The sequence below is a fragment of the Anolis sagrei genome, chromosome 6 (assembly GCF_037176765.1).
Source record: "Anolis sagrei isolate rAnoSag1 chromosome 6, rAnoSag1.mat, whole genome shotgun sequence".
Taxonomy (NCBI): domain Eukaryota; kingdom Metazoa; phylum Chordata; class Lepidosauria; order Squamata; family Dactyloidae; genus Anolis; species Anolis sagrei.
This window is the reverse complement of record NC_090026.1, coordinates 29,871,259-29,889,969: the sequence shown is the minus strand read 5'-3', so window position 1 is coordinate 29,889,969 and position 18,711 is coordinate 29,871,259. Positions and strand designations below refer to the sequence as shown.

The 18,711-nt window shown below is 41.4% G+C and overlaps 1 protein-coding gene across 1 annotated transcript in view; it reads right to left on the bottom strand.

The window, feature by feature from the left end:
* HDAC5 (histone deacetylase 5) overlaps nt 1-18,711 on the bottom strand; it is a 94,982-nt gene that overhangs the window by 8,191 nt on the left and 68,080 nt on the right. Inside the window, 11 exon segments of the mRNA XM_060780796.2 lie at nt 1,685-1,838; nt 3,663-3,747; nt 5,505-5,638; nt 7,286-7,404; nt 9,185-9,282; nt 10,935-11,054; nt 12,225-12,312; nt 13,295-13,350; nt 13,489-13,596; nt 15,067-15,116; nt 15,421-15,541. Of these exon segments, the coding sequence (XP_060636779.2) occupies nt 1,685-1,838; nt 3,663-3,747; nt 5,505-5,638; nt 7,286-7,404; nt 9,185-9,282; nt 10,935-11,054; nt 12,225-12,312; nt 13,295-13,350; nt 13,489-13,596; nt 15,067-15,116; nt 15,421-15,541 (1,133 nt within the window).

Here is an 18,711-nt window from a genome sequence, read left to right as displayed (position 1 = left end):
CAAGCATCATATGATGCTATCAGCATATAAACAATCAAAATTACATTTAAAACATTAAAAATCATTAAAAACATATTATACAGTTCATTAAACAATAAATTAAACATGCCAATTAAAACCAAATCCAAGTCAGGGTAAATCCAATGTCGCAGATATCTTAAGTTTCTTTCCAATTGCCACTGTCCGCTAATTGAACGCCTGGTCCCAAAACCAAAGCTACTACCTGGGATGTCACCAAATATTCTAAAATCCCTTACTGTTGGTTTCATCCCTGAACTGAACAAGTCTCTTATGTCATCAAGTTTCCAGACCTCAATGAGGAGCTAGACTAGAGATAGTATTAGGCTGATGGATTCCTCCGTCCCCCCACTCCCATATTCCTATGTATGTATCCCAAAGAGGGCTTTGTCTTCACTCTTCCTCCTTGCCACTGTCTCCTCCCCTTTGATGGTGTAGGAATGGAATTCTGTGAGGGAACTTCCTTTTTAAAGGTTTTTTTAGTGCCCTGGGTTGATCACGCAGTCTCTCCACCATTTTCCAGTCTCTTCTGCTTTTTCTTTCTACCTATGAGGATGCATATTTTGCCTCTTTATAGGCAAAATGTAGCTGCATGGACTTTTTACCCTTTTACATCTTTAGAAGATGGGATTTGGCAAACTAGTTAGCTCCAAGGCCTTTTCTATCAAGAATATATTTTTCTTACTTCAATAAATACTTTTGATCCCAAAGTTCTGACTCTGCAATCCTAAGCCATGAAGAAGAATAGAAGCCTATTCCTGCTCACCACATGTAAGTGTCTGCTGGTTATGAAGTTTACGTCTGGTACTCTGCTATATTTATGGTGGAATCACACCAACTGAGGGTTATTTTTGAGCCTAACAGCTCAGATTCCCCAACTTTTACCAAACATCAAACACAATGTTTACGATAACAGATAGAAAACAGCAGAACACAGGAAGCTGTTTTATACTGAGTTGGACAATTAGTCCATTTAGCTCACTATCAACAAGGTAGAAAAATACTTTCAGAGGCAGAATTCTTTCTTAATCTTTCTAAAACATCCCTGGTATTCTCTAGTGGTTGCACATCTAAGTCATAGTCAAGATAAACCCTGCTTAACTTCTGAAATCAAAAAGGGATTAGATGTGTTCAGGGCAGCACAGCAGAGTACATTACATCCCTTCCTCAAAAAACCACTTTTCAAACAAAGAGAGTGAGATAAAACATATTAAGGGAAGATGACAAGACAGCACACATGCAACCAATTTGTTTAGCTTGCTTGTCATTATTTTCTTAAAGGATGTGTGATTAATGTAACTTTGTTTTATATTTTGTATAAAACTCTTTTCTTTAATATGTTTTTTTCCCTATGACTTTCTATGGAGTTATGATAAAGCACCTGTTCCCTTGGTCTCCACCCATCCTTCTAAACATGCCATTGAACCAGGATTGTCTGCTTCTCCAAAGGGAAGCAGAAAGCCCTGAGAGGGTCTGGCTATTATCCTCTCCCAAAAAAGAGACTTTTATTTCAAAGACATGCACAAGATGCAGTTCAAAATGTCTTTGCAATATACCCAGATATGGTATAATCTTGGTTGTATGGTCTGCTTCAAGAACCAGAGAGAGACAGAATCAAAGCCCTGAAATATTGTTACGAGGGATTGCAAGCGTAGGGGGAACTCACCGGACATCACACTCTGTTTTACCCTGCTCTGTGTCCACTGACAGTGATGCCATGGCACTGACGGTCTCTGCCTCTTCAGCCTCACCCTTCTGTGCCTCCAGCAAGGAACAGCCAACAAGCGCTGCACAACGTTTCAATGAATTCCAGTGCTTGCCTAGAAAACAAGGGGCAATGTGTCAGCCATGGTAATGCAGGAATGAGGGATCAACTTGTGAACATCTGAAGCAGCCTTCTAGAACAATGCACTGTCTCCCTTAGACCGTAAACACATAGAATCATAGAGTTGGAAGAGACCACTTGGGCCATCCAGTCCAATCCCCTGCCAAGAAGCAGGAAAATCGCATTCAAAGAACCCTCAACAGATGGCCATCCAGCCTCTGTTTAAAAGCCTCCAAAGAAGGAGCCTTCACCACACTCCAGGGCAGAGAGTTCCACTGCTGAACAGCTGTCACAGTTAGGAAGTTCTTCCTAATGTTCAAGTCCTTTCCTGTAGCTTGAAGCCATTATTCTGTGTCCTAGATTCCAGGGCAGCAGAAAACAGCTTCCTCCCTATGACTTCTCCTAACATATTTATACATGGCCACCATGTCTCCTTTCAGCCTTCTCTTCTGTAGGCTAAAAATGCCCAGCTCTTTATGCCACTCTTCATAGGGCTTGTTCTCCAGACCCTTGATCATTTTAGTCACCCTCCTCTGGACACATTCCAGCTTGTACACATCTCCCTTCAATTGCGGTGCCAAGAATTGGACATAGTATTCCAGGTGTGGTCTAACCAAGGCAGAATAGAGGGGTAGCATGACTTCCCTGGATCTCGACACTATACTTTAAAATCCCATTGGCTTGTTAAGCTGCCGCATCACATTGATGACTCATGTTTATCTTGTTGTCCATGAGGACTGCAAGATATTTTTCATATGTACTGCTGTTAAGCCAGGCATCGTCCCCCATTCTGTATTTTTGCATTTCATTTTTTCTGCCTAAGTGGAGTATCTTGCAGTTGTCCCTGCTGAACTTACCACTTTCTTTAAACCACACCACATTTTGTCTGAACCCAGTAACCCAAGCTCTTTGTCTCCAATAGCTTAGTCCCCATCCCTTACTGCTGAGCTAAGTAACTGAAGGAGGAGAGAATTGGAGGCATACCTTCTGGCCCTGGGACCCTCTGCAAGCCACAGGGAATGCTAAAAATCCATACTGCCACTATTGAAGGTCTATAATTCTGACAAGGGGGTTTTGTGTTAACTAATCCAGAGGAGCTATATAATTGATTCAACAGGTGAAGTGATGATCCCGGAGGCTTCCAGGAAAGGTAATTTATCTTTTCTTAAGTCAGGAAAAGGGTGTTCTGGGGATTCAGGGCCACCAAACTTGCCTTGGGGGACACATGTAACCGCAAAGCCTTGTCCTACTGTAATAAAGTGCAAGTATCACTTGTTAAAATAAATGCACATCATTCCCTTTTTAACTTTGGAAAAACACCATAACAGGACAAGATCATCAGCATTCTGCCCTATATCAGCAATAAAGGGGGGAAAGGCTTTTCTGTCAGTCAACAGATTGAGGATGCAGGGATCAACATATTTTGACCAATCTGGGCCAAAAATTGTTCTCGTTGTGATAACCCTCCCCACCCCTGGTAGCACAATAGGTTAAACCCTTGTGTCAGCAGGTCTGCTGACCAACAGGTCCGCAGTTCAAATCCAGGAAGAGCAGGTTGAGCTCCCTCTGTCAGCTCCAGCTCCCCATGCAGGGACATGAGAGAAACCTCCCACAAGAATGGTAAAATATCAAACATTTGGGTATCCCCTGGGCAACGTCCTTGCAGACGATCAATTCTCTCACACCAGAAGCGACTTGCAGTTTCTCAAGTCACTCCTGACACACACACACACACAAAACTTTCATAGGGAGGAAGTACAATGCAATCTCACAAATGATTTCTGTGAACCGGCTGTAGCCTCTGCCCCCCAAAACTTACTCTGGATTTCAATGACATTCTCCAATGTGGCCACGGCATTTGCATTGGGCTTTTGTTGCAACAGGGTTTGATCCAGTTGTTCCAGCTGTATCAGAGAGAAAAGGGAGAATATTAATTAAAAAATACAAGGATTCGGAAGTGGCTGTAATTCATGAGAAAGGGAAGAGGGAAGGAAAGCCAACAAAGAAAAACACTAAGAAAAAAAGAAAGAGAAGATGGCCAAAGAAAGGCCAAACAAATGTAAGACACAACTCACTTTTCTGTGAGGGTTTTGATACTACCCATATAAATATTCTGCTGTTCTGTAATAGTTTCTTTTATTTATATTCAAATCTATAGCTCTTTATCCCCTAATATTATTGCTTTCTTTTTCTGAAGTAGTAATAACAAAAATATGATGTAGCAACTGGCTGTATTCTCACTTTTTCTATTATTGGATGAGTTTGCCTAAATTGTAAGGTATTTATTTGGGGTGGTGGTGGTGTGGGGGAGAAGGTATATTACACAAAAGAAGGGACTCTAGCAACCTTTCAAATGTGAATTGCCTGTCCTGGAGGCTTCGAAAAGAGGAACTCTACCTTCTCTTGGACCTTTTGTCCAAAAAAGAACTGTACTGAGGGCCTAGAAAAGAACCATAAAAATACTAGCTGCATGCAGCTTCAGGGTGATATATTACCCAAGCTAAAAATGTACTTTAAATATTAAAATACCTTTATGATGTATTTATTGCCTTCTCATCCCCTAATAGCAAGAGTTTTCTGAGGAATGCCAGAATTCTGTAAATGTCATTGTTATTTCAAATACTATAGGTTAATATGAGAGTCCCCGGTAGCACAGTGGGTTAAACCACTGAGCTGCTGTATTTGCAGACCAAAAGGTCGCCGGTTCAAATCTGGAGAGCGGGGTGAGGTCCTGTTGTTAGCTCCAGCTTCTGCCAACCTAGCAGTTCGAAAACATGCAAATGTGAGTAGATCAATAAGCAGGAAGGTAACAGCTCTCCATGCAGTCATGCCGACCACATGACCTTAGAGGTGTCTACAGGCAATGCCGGCTCTTCGGCTTAGAAATTGAGATGAGCACCATCCCCCAGAGTTGGTCAAAACTGGACTTAATGTCAGGGGGAAACCTTTAACCTATAGGTTAATATATTAAATTATAACATCTTATGATATCAAAGCAGTACAACTATTCTAGCTTCGATGTAAACATTAAGTACTGTATATATTGAAATTTCCCTCATGTTTCTGGTTTTTTTTCTGGGGGAAAATTATTAGGTTTTCTCATGTTTACAAACTTCTGTAATTTGTAAATCCCTGTTTTCTCAACTATAATATTACTGTGTACTAGTGTTTGATTCTCTCTTCTTTTCTTCTGCTGTATGATTAAATTCAGATTGCAAGGCCCTCTGAGAAGGAACTTGATTTCAAGTATATCATAAATCTTCACATACATAGATATAATCGCATTAAACAACTAATAGTACTAATAATTTTTTCAACACATACTTGATTTTCCCCTGAACTTCAGCAGTTAAAAAAACACACAGTCTCATTTTCTTCCATGAAACTGGGCAGCTATTCCAGTTTCCAGCTGTGCCTTGTGCAGATGCCACTAGTGAGATGGACGTTGGAAAAGCATATTTAAACAGATGCTGACGTACATACATATGGCAGAACAGATATGCCTTTATTCACCTTTCCCACCCCCCACCATCAATGCCGTCATTGCCAGGCCACTCTTTCAAAATAGGAGCAGGCTCACAGCCAACCGTCAGCCGCAATCCTTGGACCTTGCCCCCCAGTGAGCCTTCCTATTCGCTTTCCTCCTGCCAGCTACGCTCACCTCAAGGCCAAGCAAGGCAGAGACACAGGCTTCTGAGGCATCGCAGATGGCTGTCAGATCGTGACCACCCTCCAATGCTAAGACCACACGTCCACCCGCCAGTTCCATCAGCTGCTTGGTCAGGTGCCCAAAACCTACACAGTCAGGAAGAAGAAAATGCCAGTTATCATCCTTTGCTGCTGGAGCTACTACACTCCCCTTTGCCTTCTTTTGCAGCTAGAAGACTAAATCCAACAGCATGCTGGAGCAGTTGTGTGCAAGCAGAAGTAAAAATAGCAATCCAAACATTATATGTTATGCAACCACTTGCACAATGGAAAGTGCACTAACTCTGCAAGCATCTAACCTCTAATGCAATCGCGACATCATTAAATATAGGCCAAAGACTGGAAGGAACCATGCATGAATTTTCTTGATAGTGAAAACAACAGCGACAACACTTTGAAAGAAATGTTCAAGCTATTTTTTTTAAAAAAAGGAAGTAAAGGGAAATGGCCAATTAGCCGTTATCCATGGTTGTATCTGTGTGATATTTAAAAATTATACTAATATGCCTTTATCCCCATCTAACGTGTTTCTGGGAAACAGACAGGTCATTTGTGCAGAAATTAAGCCTTATTTATTTCCCAGCATGGGATCCATGGTAGGACACTTGCCCCACAACATCAGCCTCATGTAAGCCGCACCTAGTCCCTTGGGGAGATGGTAGCGGGGTATAAATAAAGTATTATTATTATTATTATTATTATTATTATTATTAGCTTGCTAGTTCCATTTAGCCAAATTGTTACATTGCATTTACCACAGGAAAACCTTAGAACTACATTAAGCAAATGTTGGCCTGGGTATGGCCATACTCTGAATGGAGACCCCCTAAAAATGAAAACACAAGTAGAGTGCAACTATATTAAAGGTTAATACAAGACTGCGTTATGTCACTTGAAGTAAGTACACACCTCTACTCAACTGGGACACATTTCTGCAGCTCCCTTGCACAGCCTGCACATATGATCTACTCCAGTGTTTCTCAACCTGGGGGTTGGGACTCTGGGAAAGGGGTCGGGGGGTCACCAAAGATAATCAGAAAACACAGTATTTTCTGTTGGTCATGGGGGTTCTGTGTGGGAAGTTTGGCCCAATTCTCTCAGCGGTTCAGAATGCTATTTGATTGTAGATGAACTATAAATCCCAGCAACTACAACTCCCAAATGTCAAGGTCTATTTCCCCCAAATTCCACCAGTGTTCACATTTAGTCATATTGAGTGTTCATCCCAAGTTTGATCCAGATCCATCATTGTTTGAGTCCACAGTGCTCTATGGATGTAAGTGAACTACAACTCCCAAACTCAAGGTCAATGCCCACCAGACTCCTCCAGTATTTTCTGATGGTCATGGGGGTTCTGTGTGCCAAATTTGATTCAATTCCATCGTTGGTGGAGTTCAGAATGCTCTTTGATTGTAGGTTAACTGCAAATTCCAGCAACTACAATTCCCAAATGACAAAATCAATCCCCCCGCCCAACCTCACCAGTATTAAAATTTGGGCGTATCAGATATTTGTGCCAAATTTATCCTGCATATCAGATATTTACATTATGATTCATAACAGTAGCAATATCACAGTTATGAAGTAGCAACAAAAAATAATGTTATGGTTGGGGGGTCACCACAACAAGAGGAACTGCATTAAGGGGTCGCAGCATTAGGAAGGTTGAGAACCACTGATCTACTCCTTCTCAAACTGAGGCACAAACCACTCTCCCATATGCCCCACACTCACATTTGGCTGTGACAGAATATCCACCCAGTGGAGACAGGTGTCCCTCCACAGCATCGAAGCCAGCGGAAATGAGGACCACGTCTGGGGAGAACTCATTGGCTATCGGCATCACCACGGTCCTGGGAGAACATAAAGTAGCCCTCAGATTTCTCGGAGGAGGAGGAAGCCATAGCAATACACCAGCAACAAATAATCTATTCTCCCACCACATCATTCTTCCCACCTCTCTCTTTATGGTTTTCCCAATATGCTGATAAAATCAACTCCCACTTCTGAAAACCATACCAGTCACCCTATCACAAGACCCAACTCTGAATGACAACTGCCTCTGGGAAGAAATTTTTGAGAAAAATAGCCATGTCAGAATAGAGAATCACAGAAATGGCACAGAGACTGAGAAATGTACTACAGTGCAATGTCTTCAAGGTGCCCAAGATTATTTTGTTGTTTTGCCTTCTGGGAACATTTCAGGAGCAAGAAAGGGGTTGATATGAAATAGGGAGACTAGACTTATCTGAAGTGATTTCTACAATGTAAATTCTGCTACATTTGACCATTTTTCTCATGCACACCTTATAATAGGAATTACATGAAACTTTCTCTAGTACATTAGCCCCCCTCTCCAAATATTGGAAGGCCATATCCCCCAGTATGCCTGTCCCTGCTGGAAAAGATGATGCTCTAGGGCAGGGGTCCTCAAACCTTTTAAACAGAGGGCCAGGTCACATTCCCTCAAACTGTTGTAGGGCCGGATTATAATTTAAAAAATAAATAAATGAATTCCTATTCACATTGCACATATCTTATTGTAGTTCAAAAACCACTTAAAAACAATACAATAATTAAAATGAAGAACAATTTTAACAAATATAAATTTATTAGTATTTCAATGGGAAGTGTGGGCTTGCTTTTGGCTGATGAGATAGGATTGTTGTTGTTGTTGTGTGCTTTTGAATCATTACAGACTTAGGTTGACCCTGAGCGAGGGCTGGGTAAATGACCTTGGAGGGCCACATCTGGCCCCTGGGCCTTAGTTTGAGGACCCCTGCTCTAGGGGATTTGGGGGCATTTTCACCAAGTCTGGGGGGTTTCCTAGGCGATTTCAGGCCCATGAGAAGCCTTTGATAAAACAGGTAGAAGTCACTTCCTATTTGCTTTCAGTTTCAAAGTCTCTCCTGAGCCTTAAGCTGAACCAACCCCACCTCTCAAATGTAGTTAAATTCCACACATATAGGGCATTATATGCTATTTTGAGTTAATAAAATGTTTTGATTTTTTTTTGCTAAAGCAAGAGGTATGCTAAGAAGCAGAGCCAGTATAAAAGCTCTGCTGAAAGACTACTCCCCTTCATCCTGTCCTTTTTCTTTTTGTGGTATGTCTTTTTTGAATTATGAACCTTTATATGGGGAATTTCTTTCCCAGGTCAGCTATTCCAGGTATCTTTTTTGACTGAGGAGAAAAATACTTCAAACAAATGAAGCAGGTCCTCGACATAAGTAAAATTTCTCTAAGTTTTCAATCATGAAATACCAGAGGATCATTGATGTCCATGTTTTCCTTAGCATATAATGTGAAGTAGGCTAGCCGGCTACACAGAAGGGGTCTCAAGAGGAAAGAGATAAGGAGATAGCAAGCCACTATGTGCACACCCATGCACCAGGAGTAATTCTGGGAATGGTTGCAACAGGCTAGCCTTGTCTAACATAACATAAGAAAACTGGTGATAATTATACCAGTCATGAGTTGCAACCATAACAGACGTCTCCACCCTCATATGGCATTCTCTTTCATACACAGTTGTTGGAGAGAATATGGTGGCACGAGAGATTATGCGGGCACCCATGCTGGAGAAAGCCCCACTCAAGCCCCACAATGGATAGCAAGCACTGGCAGCCGTACCGGAAGGCAGTCAGATACTCCACGTCACCAATGGGGGGGTCCACTCCACCAGTCCAGGCAATGTTTACATTGTAACCTACACCCATCCCACTGCCGACCTGGAAGAGAGAAACCTCACAGGTAACAAAAGCTGGCCCTCAGTAACCACTTAGACCATTCACAGAGCTGATGGGAGGGAACAAAGAGGAGTAACGGCATAAATCCAGGGCAGGAGCACTCCATGCAAACAGACTCCAGTGGGAATGCAGAACCAAAGAGCAAAGGAAAGCAGGAGAGGCACCAGGGCAGGGCTTTGGAGGCAATGATTAACTAGTAACACTTGTAACTTGTAACTAGTTAATTCAGAAAAGGTAACAAAAGTGCATTTCAAAAGCAACACAGTAAGTAAAGTTGACATTACTTCACTGTTGCAACAAGTAACAATTTCTAGTCAAAGGTTACTCTTAAGGTCACTTTAGAGTAGGCATAGGCAAATTTCGGCCTTCTGGGTGTTTTGGACTTCAACTCCCACAATTCCTAACAGACTTTGGTGAGTCGCTAGAACAGACATGGGCAAACTTTGGCCCTCTTAAGCGGCTGAGGGGGTAAAGGAAGAGGCCTGAGGCTATTAGGAATTGTGGGAGTTGAAGTCCAAAACACCTGGAGGGCCAAAGTTTGCCTATGCCTGCTTTAGAGGCATTTTGATATGTATATAAATGTGTCATGTCTTATCCATAATGTTTTTCTTCCTCCAAACAGTAAGAGAAAAGTTATAGAAAAGCATAAGCACCGAAACAGGTAACGTAAGTCATATTTCCATCATTGTGATTGTAACGGCTTGAACCACAATGGATAAAGGAACATATTACTTTATAAAAGTAATTTCCAAGCTCTGCAGTCTACTGGGGAAAATACTAGCCAGCATCAAAACACAGAACTAGAAAAGAAGGGAAGGTATTTGCTATATAGACTAAAAACATCCAGAGTTGCACCTTAATATGGAAATGTTTTGACCACTAAACTTTTCACCCAGCTACTGGGCAACAAAATCTCTCCTAGCACAAAACAGCTAATAAAGTTGTGAGTGAGGTGTTGCTGCTGTTGTGCATCTTCAAGTCATTTCTGATTTATGGCAACCCTAAGGTGAACCTATCAAAAGTTTTTCTGGGACTGGAAATGTGTGACTTGAACAATCAAACTCTAGTCTCCAGAGTCATAGTCCAAAACTCAGTACACCATGGGATGATGAATTAATTTTTTTCCCAGTCTATGGATTCAACTGCTGTACTGGAAAATCAGAATCATAAAACTGGAAGGGGTCTCATAGGCCATCAAGTCTAACCCCGTGCTTAACTTCAATCAGAGCATCTGTAGAAGAGATAATCATTATGTGCAGAACCTGGAAATTTCTTTAACATACCCATGTTGTCTGAGAGTCACAGCCCTCAAAAAGAAACATTTTCAAGCTGTGTTTGTCTAATTATTTCTCGAATGTTTTTCTCTTTTGCAGAGCCGTTTAAGGGAAATGCTAATGTCTTTCCTTCCACAGGAGCTCATGCAGGTTATTTCCCCCTGCTGCTAGGAAAGCTCCAAGTCAATCCCCTTCTGCATTTGTTTGGACATGTATTTGGTTGCAAATTCTATGTGGATTTTAGCAAGCTTTTGCTAAAGAGAAGTGATCACAATCTCATTTTCTGGTGGTTTCAGCCCAGTATTTCTCATAAATAATACAATCAGGCATCAGAAATAACAAAAAAAAGTTTGCACTCACCTCATCAGGAGCTCCACTGCCAGGGAAAAAATTGCCATTGTCATAGCGATGGAGAGAGATATATAGCACATTAGGGTCACTGTAGAATGCTTGTTGGGTGCCATTGCCATGATGGATATCCTACCAGAGCAAAGCAAACAAAGGGTCAATGAATAGCACCCCATCTCTCTAAGTCAGTGGTTCTCAACCTATGGGTCCCCAGGTTTTTTGGCCAACAACTCCCAGAAATCCCAGCCAGTTTACCAGCTGTTAGGATTTCTAGGAGTTGAAGGCCAAAACATTTGGGGCTCCACAGGTTGAGAACCACTGCTCTAAGTAAATGAAATCAAAAGGAAGACCCAAATCAATTAACAGAACTATGCTTTTATTTGCCAGCTGAGTTAAGTTAGCATTATTACTGATAAAGCCTCTAAGGCAGTGGTTCTCAGCCTGGGGTCCCCAGATGTTTTTGGCCTTCAACTCCCAGAAATCCTAACAGCCGGTAAACTGACTGGGATTTCTGGGAGTTGTAGGCCAAAACACCTGGGGACCCACAGGTTGAGAACCATTGCTCTAAGGGGAAGATATTTCAACACTGGGACTCTAGAGCTGTAAAGGAGACAGAGATTATAGTAGCAACACATCTAGCGAATACCAGTTGTGGAAAATCTGCTTTCAAGGTATTTGATGGAAACCTATTTTTGAAGGCAGAAGTTTGCTGACATCACATGTAACTCCATTCAAACCTGAGTTGACATTGCTTAATAAAGTAAAGTAAAGGTTTCCCCTTGATATTAAGTCTAATTGAGTCTGACTCTGAGGGGTGCTGCTCATCTCCATTTCTAAGCCAAAGTGCCGACGTTGTCCGTAGACACCTCCAAAGTCAGGTGGCCAACATGACTGCATGGAGAGCCGTTACCTTCCTGCCAAGGTGGTATCTATTGATCTACTCACATTTGCATGTTTTTAAACTGCAAGGTTGGCAGAAACTGGGGCTAACTGTGGGAGCTTACCCTGTCCCACAGATTTGAACCCCCAACCTTCTGCTCAACAAGTTCTGCAGCTTAGCTGTTTAACCCGCTGTGCCACCGTGGCCCCATAGATTAATAGAGTGCCACAACTACTGCCTCATTGAAAAGTGGCAAGAGAGAAAATCAAAACTTCAGCTACACATTGAAATTCACTGGTGCCAATTATGGTCCTAAGAAAAGCTGGGCTGATCACTTTGGGTTGCTGTCAGACATGCCAAGATTTCAACTTTCAATTGAAGACTGAAACATGAGAGCAGAGAGGGCAAAATGAGACCCTTACCCAATCCACAATGAGGATTTTGCTGATGGCAAGTTTTTGCTGGAGAAGCTTGGCAGCTATGGCAACAGAGTTGAAGAAGCAGAAGCCCCTGTGAAATGAAAGAGGAGACAAGCATTAAAGGAAGCTGCCTTATATTGAATTAAAACATGTATCTATCTAGCCCTGCATTGTCAAAAGTGGCTTTCTGAGGTTTTAAGAAAAACATATTGGGAAGGAGGTTTGCTCTACTTAGTGATATTGGGGATTAATCTGCAAAGTGTGTGATCTGACACGTAGCACTTCTGAAGGTTCCTTTAAGGATAGGAGAAGTGGAAGGTGGAAGGTGGTAAGAACTGACATAGAAAGGAAAAAAGCAATTCCCAACCTTTCAATTAACTGAAAGACACGAAATATATTTGTATCACCGGAGCAGCGTACAGAGAGAGGACATCCCCCCTGTTACGCCAGCTCCACTGACTGCCCATCTGCTACTGAGCACAATTCAAACTGTTGGCTTCAGCCTACAAAGCCCTAAGCAGTTCTGGCCCAGCTTATCTGTCCAAATGTATCTCCCTCTATGAACCATCTAGGAAACTAGGATAGTCTGGAGAGGCCCTGTTCTTGGTCCCACCTCCTTCACAGGTGCGGTTGGTGGGAATGAGGGACATGGCCTTCTCAGTGGTGGTCCCTCAGCTGTGGAACTCCCTCCCCAGAGAAATCAGGTCAGCCCTCCCTCCTGACCTTCAGGAAGCAAGTAAAAACATGGGTCTGGGTCCAGGCTTTTGGCCAATAGTGCTGTGTAATAAGTAAAGTAGATCTATGTACAATAACAATCAGAACAGCCTTTGACAATGTCCTTGGATTACGTGATTTTAAAATTGTCTTTAATGCTTTAATGTTTTTGATTTATTTTAATGTACATGTCTATTTTTATTGTCTGTTGATGGCATCAAATTGCTGCCCATTGTAAGTCCCCTTCAGGGTTGAGAAGGGTGGGATATAAATATAGTAAATAAATAAACATTTGTATGTGAATCTGTAGCAATAACTAATCGATATCTTCAAATTCTTCATTTTTACTATATACTCACATGGCTGTGGACTCCTCTGCATGGTGACCTGGTGGACGGATAACAGCAAATCCATTCTGCAGAATTAATTTTTAAAAGAAGAAAGAAAAAAATGAGTGTAATTTCTGAAACGTTCAGCATAACTCTTGGGCAACAGAGCTCAGAGGCAGGAAGGACTTACTACACAGAGAAGCGGTGTGCTGGGCACAACTTACCTTAAGCTCCCCAGATGCTACTTTGAAGGCCAGCTCCACCAAGCAGCCAACAGCCATGCGGACTGCACTAGACGAGTGCATCTCATTCCACACTGTGTCGCTGTCAACCTGCCATGGAGGGTACAGATCAGAGCATGTGCAAAAGCTAAAGGGTGAAGGAAGGGAAAAGATTGATGCCTTTGTTCTAAGAGAAGCACCATCTAGGTAGCCTTCATTCAAAGACAAGCACAAAGGAAAGGAAGGAAAATCACACGTCTCCCAATTTGATGGCCTCAGAATTGTTGGACCACAGCTTCTGTCACCCCCAGCCAGCAGAGACATCTGGAAGGTTAATACAGAAGTCTTTACCAAGTATTTGAAATGGAAACGCCTAAGCTGTTAAACGTAACAATAGTTAAGTAATTTGGAAGATAATGTTGCTACTACCATTCCATTTAATGTACTGATTCACCTCTATTTGTGACATCTCCCATTCTTAAGCTACTATATGTACAAAAGAACAGAACTTAAGATTGTGGCCATGTGGGTAGGAGGGTTCTGGCATGTGTAGTCAAAAAAGAAAACTTTCTAATCCTTGAGTTTAAAACCCAAAGGTTTTGCAAGGTGTTCAATGAAATGAAACCCATAGAGCTTTCTCATGGCAAAGGATTAAATTTTGGAACCCCCTGACAAAGCTCACTCCATCCCACAGATGCTCAAAGACAAGTCCTTCTGTAATTGTAAAGCAGTACATTTTAATCCCTCTGACTTGTTAACCAAATATTTTACTTTTTCTACTTCCCTCTTTTAATGTTGTTTATTTTGTATTTTTTGTTTTTGTTGTTGACTTCACCGTACTGCCAAAATTTGTAAGTCACATTGGGAATTCCCTTCTAAAAACCAGAAACTATAAAACAAAGCTATAAGAAAAGGCTCAGCATTTTTTTAAACTGAAAGTTGTCAGGAAGATGAAAGAAATGCAGAGAAATGTTCAATTTCTCAATATTGATTAAATGGCTGGCCTCATTACAAACATTATCATTCTGTCCGCCTCACTATAACTCACAGCAGAGTAAGCCAGGACTTAACCATGGGATATTCCTCCTCTTCAATTTAGTGAGGCCATATGGGTAAAAGTAACGGTTTCCCCTGACATTAAGTCTAGTCATGACTGACTCTGGGGGTTGATGGTCATCCCCATTTCTAAGTCGAAGAGCCAGCATTGTCCATAGTCACCTACAAGGTCATGTGGCCAGCAAGACTGCATGGAGTGCCGTTCCCTTCCCGGTGAAGCAGTACCTATTGAGCTACTCACATTTGCATTTTTTTCAAACTGCTAGGTTGGCAGAAGCTGGGGCTAACAGCAGGAGCATACCTCACTCCCCGGATTCGAACCGCTAACCTTTCAGTCAGCAAGTTCAGTGGGCCCAGTGAGGCCATATACCACATTAAAAGTAATAAAACTGCGACATAATAGATTTCAAACAATTATATTTAATAAGTTGCAGTTCCAATGAAATGTCTATTGGGAAAAGGAATAAATAACTTGTAGTTTATAAGTAGTTACTTTGAAATTGTGTGTAAGAGAGAGATACTAACCCCAATTCCGCCACATGGAAGGACAGTGTACATCTTTTGAGTAAGGGGACCTATGAGAGAGAAACAGAGAATTAGATAATAACACACAATCGTCTCCAATTTTTCTCCCCTTTATACCCCAAAAATACCATTCCCTCTATATCAGAGGTTCTCAACCTGTGGGTCCCCAGGTGTTTTGGCCTACAACTCCCAGAAATCCCAGCCAGTTTACCATCTGTTAGGATTTCTGGGAGTTGAAGGCCAAAACATCTGGGGACCCACAGGTTGAGAACCACTGCTCTATATATACTAGATTTTTTTAAAAAAAATCTATAACAAGCAAATTAAAACTGTGTGATTTTCTAGAGAGAATACCCAGTAATTTCTTGCTGTCAAGTTTTTGCCGATTCAGAGGGCTGGTTCCATATAGTAATGTGTGATGTTCTGAATGGACTGTCTGGATTTCATCCAGTGTTGCTTTCCTGCCTCGAACTCTCTAGTAAAAAAAAAAAGACACAGAGAGAGAAATTAGGGCAAAAATGTAACTATTGATTTTATAAGTATGTTGAGAGATCATTTGACATCATGTCACTTTTAATGTTATTTTTTGTCAATACAAATCTTGTGCTTTAAAGGTTGTCTTGATGTTCTCTTCGAACCATTACATGTCATTTTCAGTACAAAGATACTTTAGGTCCTAAAGAATCAGGAACCACAGTACATAATTTCTAAAGCTTCCTGTAAGCTGATTAAAAAATTGTTGCAGCCATCTACCTTAACTGTAAGCAATGCATGGGGGGAAAGGGCAGAAATGCAATGAATGGGAAGACATCGGAATCCCGTTCTCCTTGGTGATTCTAGTTAACTGATGGAAGAAGCAGAAATATCTGAGGGATATATAAGGTTTAATCAGAATTGACTTTAATACAATAATTTTTATATGATTGAAGGTTATTAATGGCTTGGAGTAGGCTATCTGAATGATTTCACATATTGTTATGTGCCTTCACATAGTTTCCAACCTATAGTGACCCTAAGGCAAACTTATCATGAGGCTTTCTTGGCATGATTTGTTCAGGGGGAGATGGGGATGCCTTCCGCTATGACTAAGAGATTGTGACTTGTCTAAGGTCGCACTGTGGGTTTCCATGGCTGAATGGGATTCAAGCCTTGATCATAATCCAATACTCCAACCACTACTATGCTATTGTCAAAGGCTTTCATGGCCAGAATCACTGCGTTGCTGTGAGTTTTCCGGGCTGTATGGTGATGTTCCAGAAGCATTCTTCCCTGTCGTTTCGCCCACTTCTATGGCTGGCCTCCTCAGAGGCTGTGACGCCTGTTGGAAACTAGGCAAGTTTGTGGGGTTTGCATGTGTATGTCAGGAGCAACTTTAGAAACTGCAAGTCGCTTCTGGTGTGAGAGAATTGGCCAGCTGCAAGGACGTTACCCAGGGGACATCCTGATGTTTTGATGTTTTACCATGCTTGTGAGAGGCTCCTCTCAAGCCCCCACATGGAGAGCTGGAGCTAACAGAGGAAACTCATCCGTACTCTCCCCGGATTCAAACTTCCAACCTTTCAGTCTTCAGTCCTGCCAGCACAAGGGTTTAACCCATTGCACCACCGGTGTGAGTGAGGGAAGTGAGGTTTACATATCTGTGGAATGTCCAGGGTGGGAGAGAGAACTCTTGCAACATTCACACTTGCCTGAATCAGACAAGAGTTCGTTCTCCCACCCTGGACATTCCACAGATATATAAACCTCACTTGCCTAGTTCCCAACAGACCTCACAACTTCTGAGGATGCCTCCCACAGATGGAAACAAAACGTAAGGAGAGAATGCTTCTGGAGCATTGCCATACAGCCCGGAAAACTCACAGCAATCCACGACTATGCTGTCTCTCCTATCAGAAAGCTGATAGGAAGTCAATTCATTTGAAAGGTAGTACTAGAGAGTATTAAAGGACAATAATGAAAGTGTTTTAGAGAAAATCAAGTCTGAACTTGAGATAACACATTTCACAGGGAAAGGCAATAATGCTAAGTTAAAATAAAACCAACAGGGAAAGAAGAAAACTGTACCGCAGGCAATTTTATTCAATCAAGGAAGCCATCACCCTGAGTTTACAAGATCTGAGCAGGGCAGCTGAGAACTAGATTTCTTTCATTCTTAGCATTGCCATTAAGACAAAGATGACTTAATGGCAAAGAACAAAGAACAATACAGCCCCCTAGTACTCAGTGGAGCAGTGGGAAAATAGATAATCGTTTTTACTTTATCTTTTGCCAAAAAAATCACACATGAATGACCACCAGAAGAACTGTAAAAATAAATTGAAATGGAGCAGTATATACTTCTGTCAGATACAGTTTAAATGCTTGTGAATGACCATGGTGTGTGCTGACTAAAACATCAACACAATACCAGTCAATTTATCATTTTCATCTACTAACTTATTCATAAATTTGCAGAGGGTTGGACAGCTTATCAGTAAGACTTTCTTTGCAGCTGAGTTATTCTTTCCCACAGGAGTTATTAAGATAATATAGCAAAGTTAAACTATTTTTTTTACTTATTTGAGTATTTATTTCACATTCTATATGTAAGGTTATGATACTACTACCAATTACTGCTCTTGTCACAACTAACCTATGTTCTTTAATCTCAATTGATGTATTCTAAATATGATTAAATCTGAAACCCACCCACTAGGCTTATTTTGTATCCTATTTCAAATATTACAGAAAAATAGCACACATCTTGGATTTTACAGCCTTTTGGCCTTATTCTTTCCATTGTTCCAGTCATTTCCAGTATAAGTGAATGTCTGCACCTCTGTCTCTCTATCTGTATGGGTTTTTAAAAAATGTATGGGTTTTGTCAGAAATACTAAAAATTAACTAGGTATTTTTAATTACAAAAATGTGAGTCAAGCACTGAAAGAGTTAAATGAATGCAATGACTCAGCAAAAGCTGCAGTTCAATATAAGCAGGCATGCTTGTAGCTTAAGAGCCCTCAGGCTGTGAGAGATCTCAGTGTGAGAAGGCTTCAGTGTTAGTTTGCCCTCTGTCTGTGAGAGGCCTCAGTCTGAGAGAGCCCTCAGTGTGAGAAGGCCTCAGTGTTAGTAGGCCTCGATGTGAGTAGACCTGGTGTGACAAGCTTCGGTGAGAGAAGCTCTAGGTTGAAGGCCTTGTGTGTGAAGGCTGCTGTGTGTAAAAAGCTACAGTGTGAAGCTCCTATGAAAGTTTGGTGTGAGAAGAGGCTCTGTTAGAGCAAAACTGTTTATCTGCATAAGAAAGAAGCCCAGCATGGAAGCAAAGAAAAAAGTGTAAAGAACTTTATTTGTTTTATGGAAACCTTATTCTTGTAAACAGTGCAACTATATTATTTTACTAAAAAGAAAAGCCTCCTAATGAAGATATAATATTGGTCTGTGTGTTTTTGTTCTTTTTATCACCTTGGGCTACTGGTGCTGGGCCACGCTGCTGCTAATAAGTAATTCTGCTATACATTCAAGTAATTCTGCTATACATACATTCATAAGACCACTGTTGAGAGAGTGGTCTTATTATACATTTTGTTAATAAGACCACTCTCTCAACAGGTTTCAACATCACAAGAAAGAGGCCTGAACAAGTGCCATCCTCTAAGTCTGGTTGGA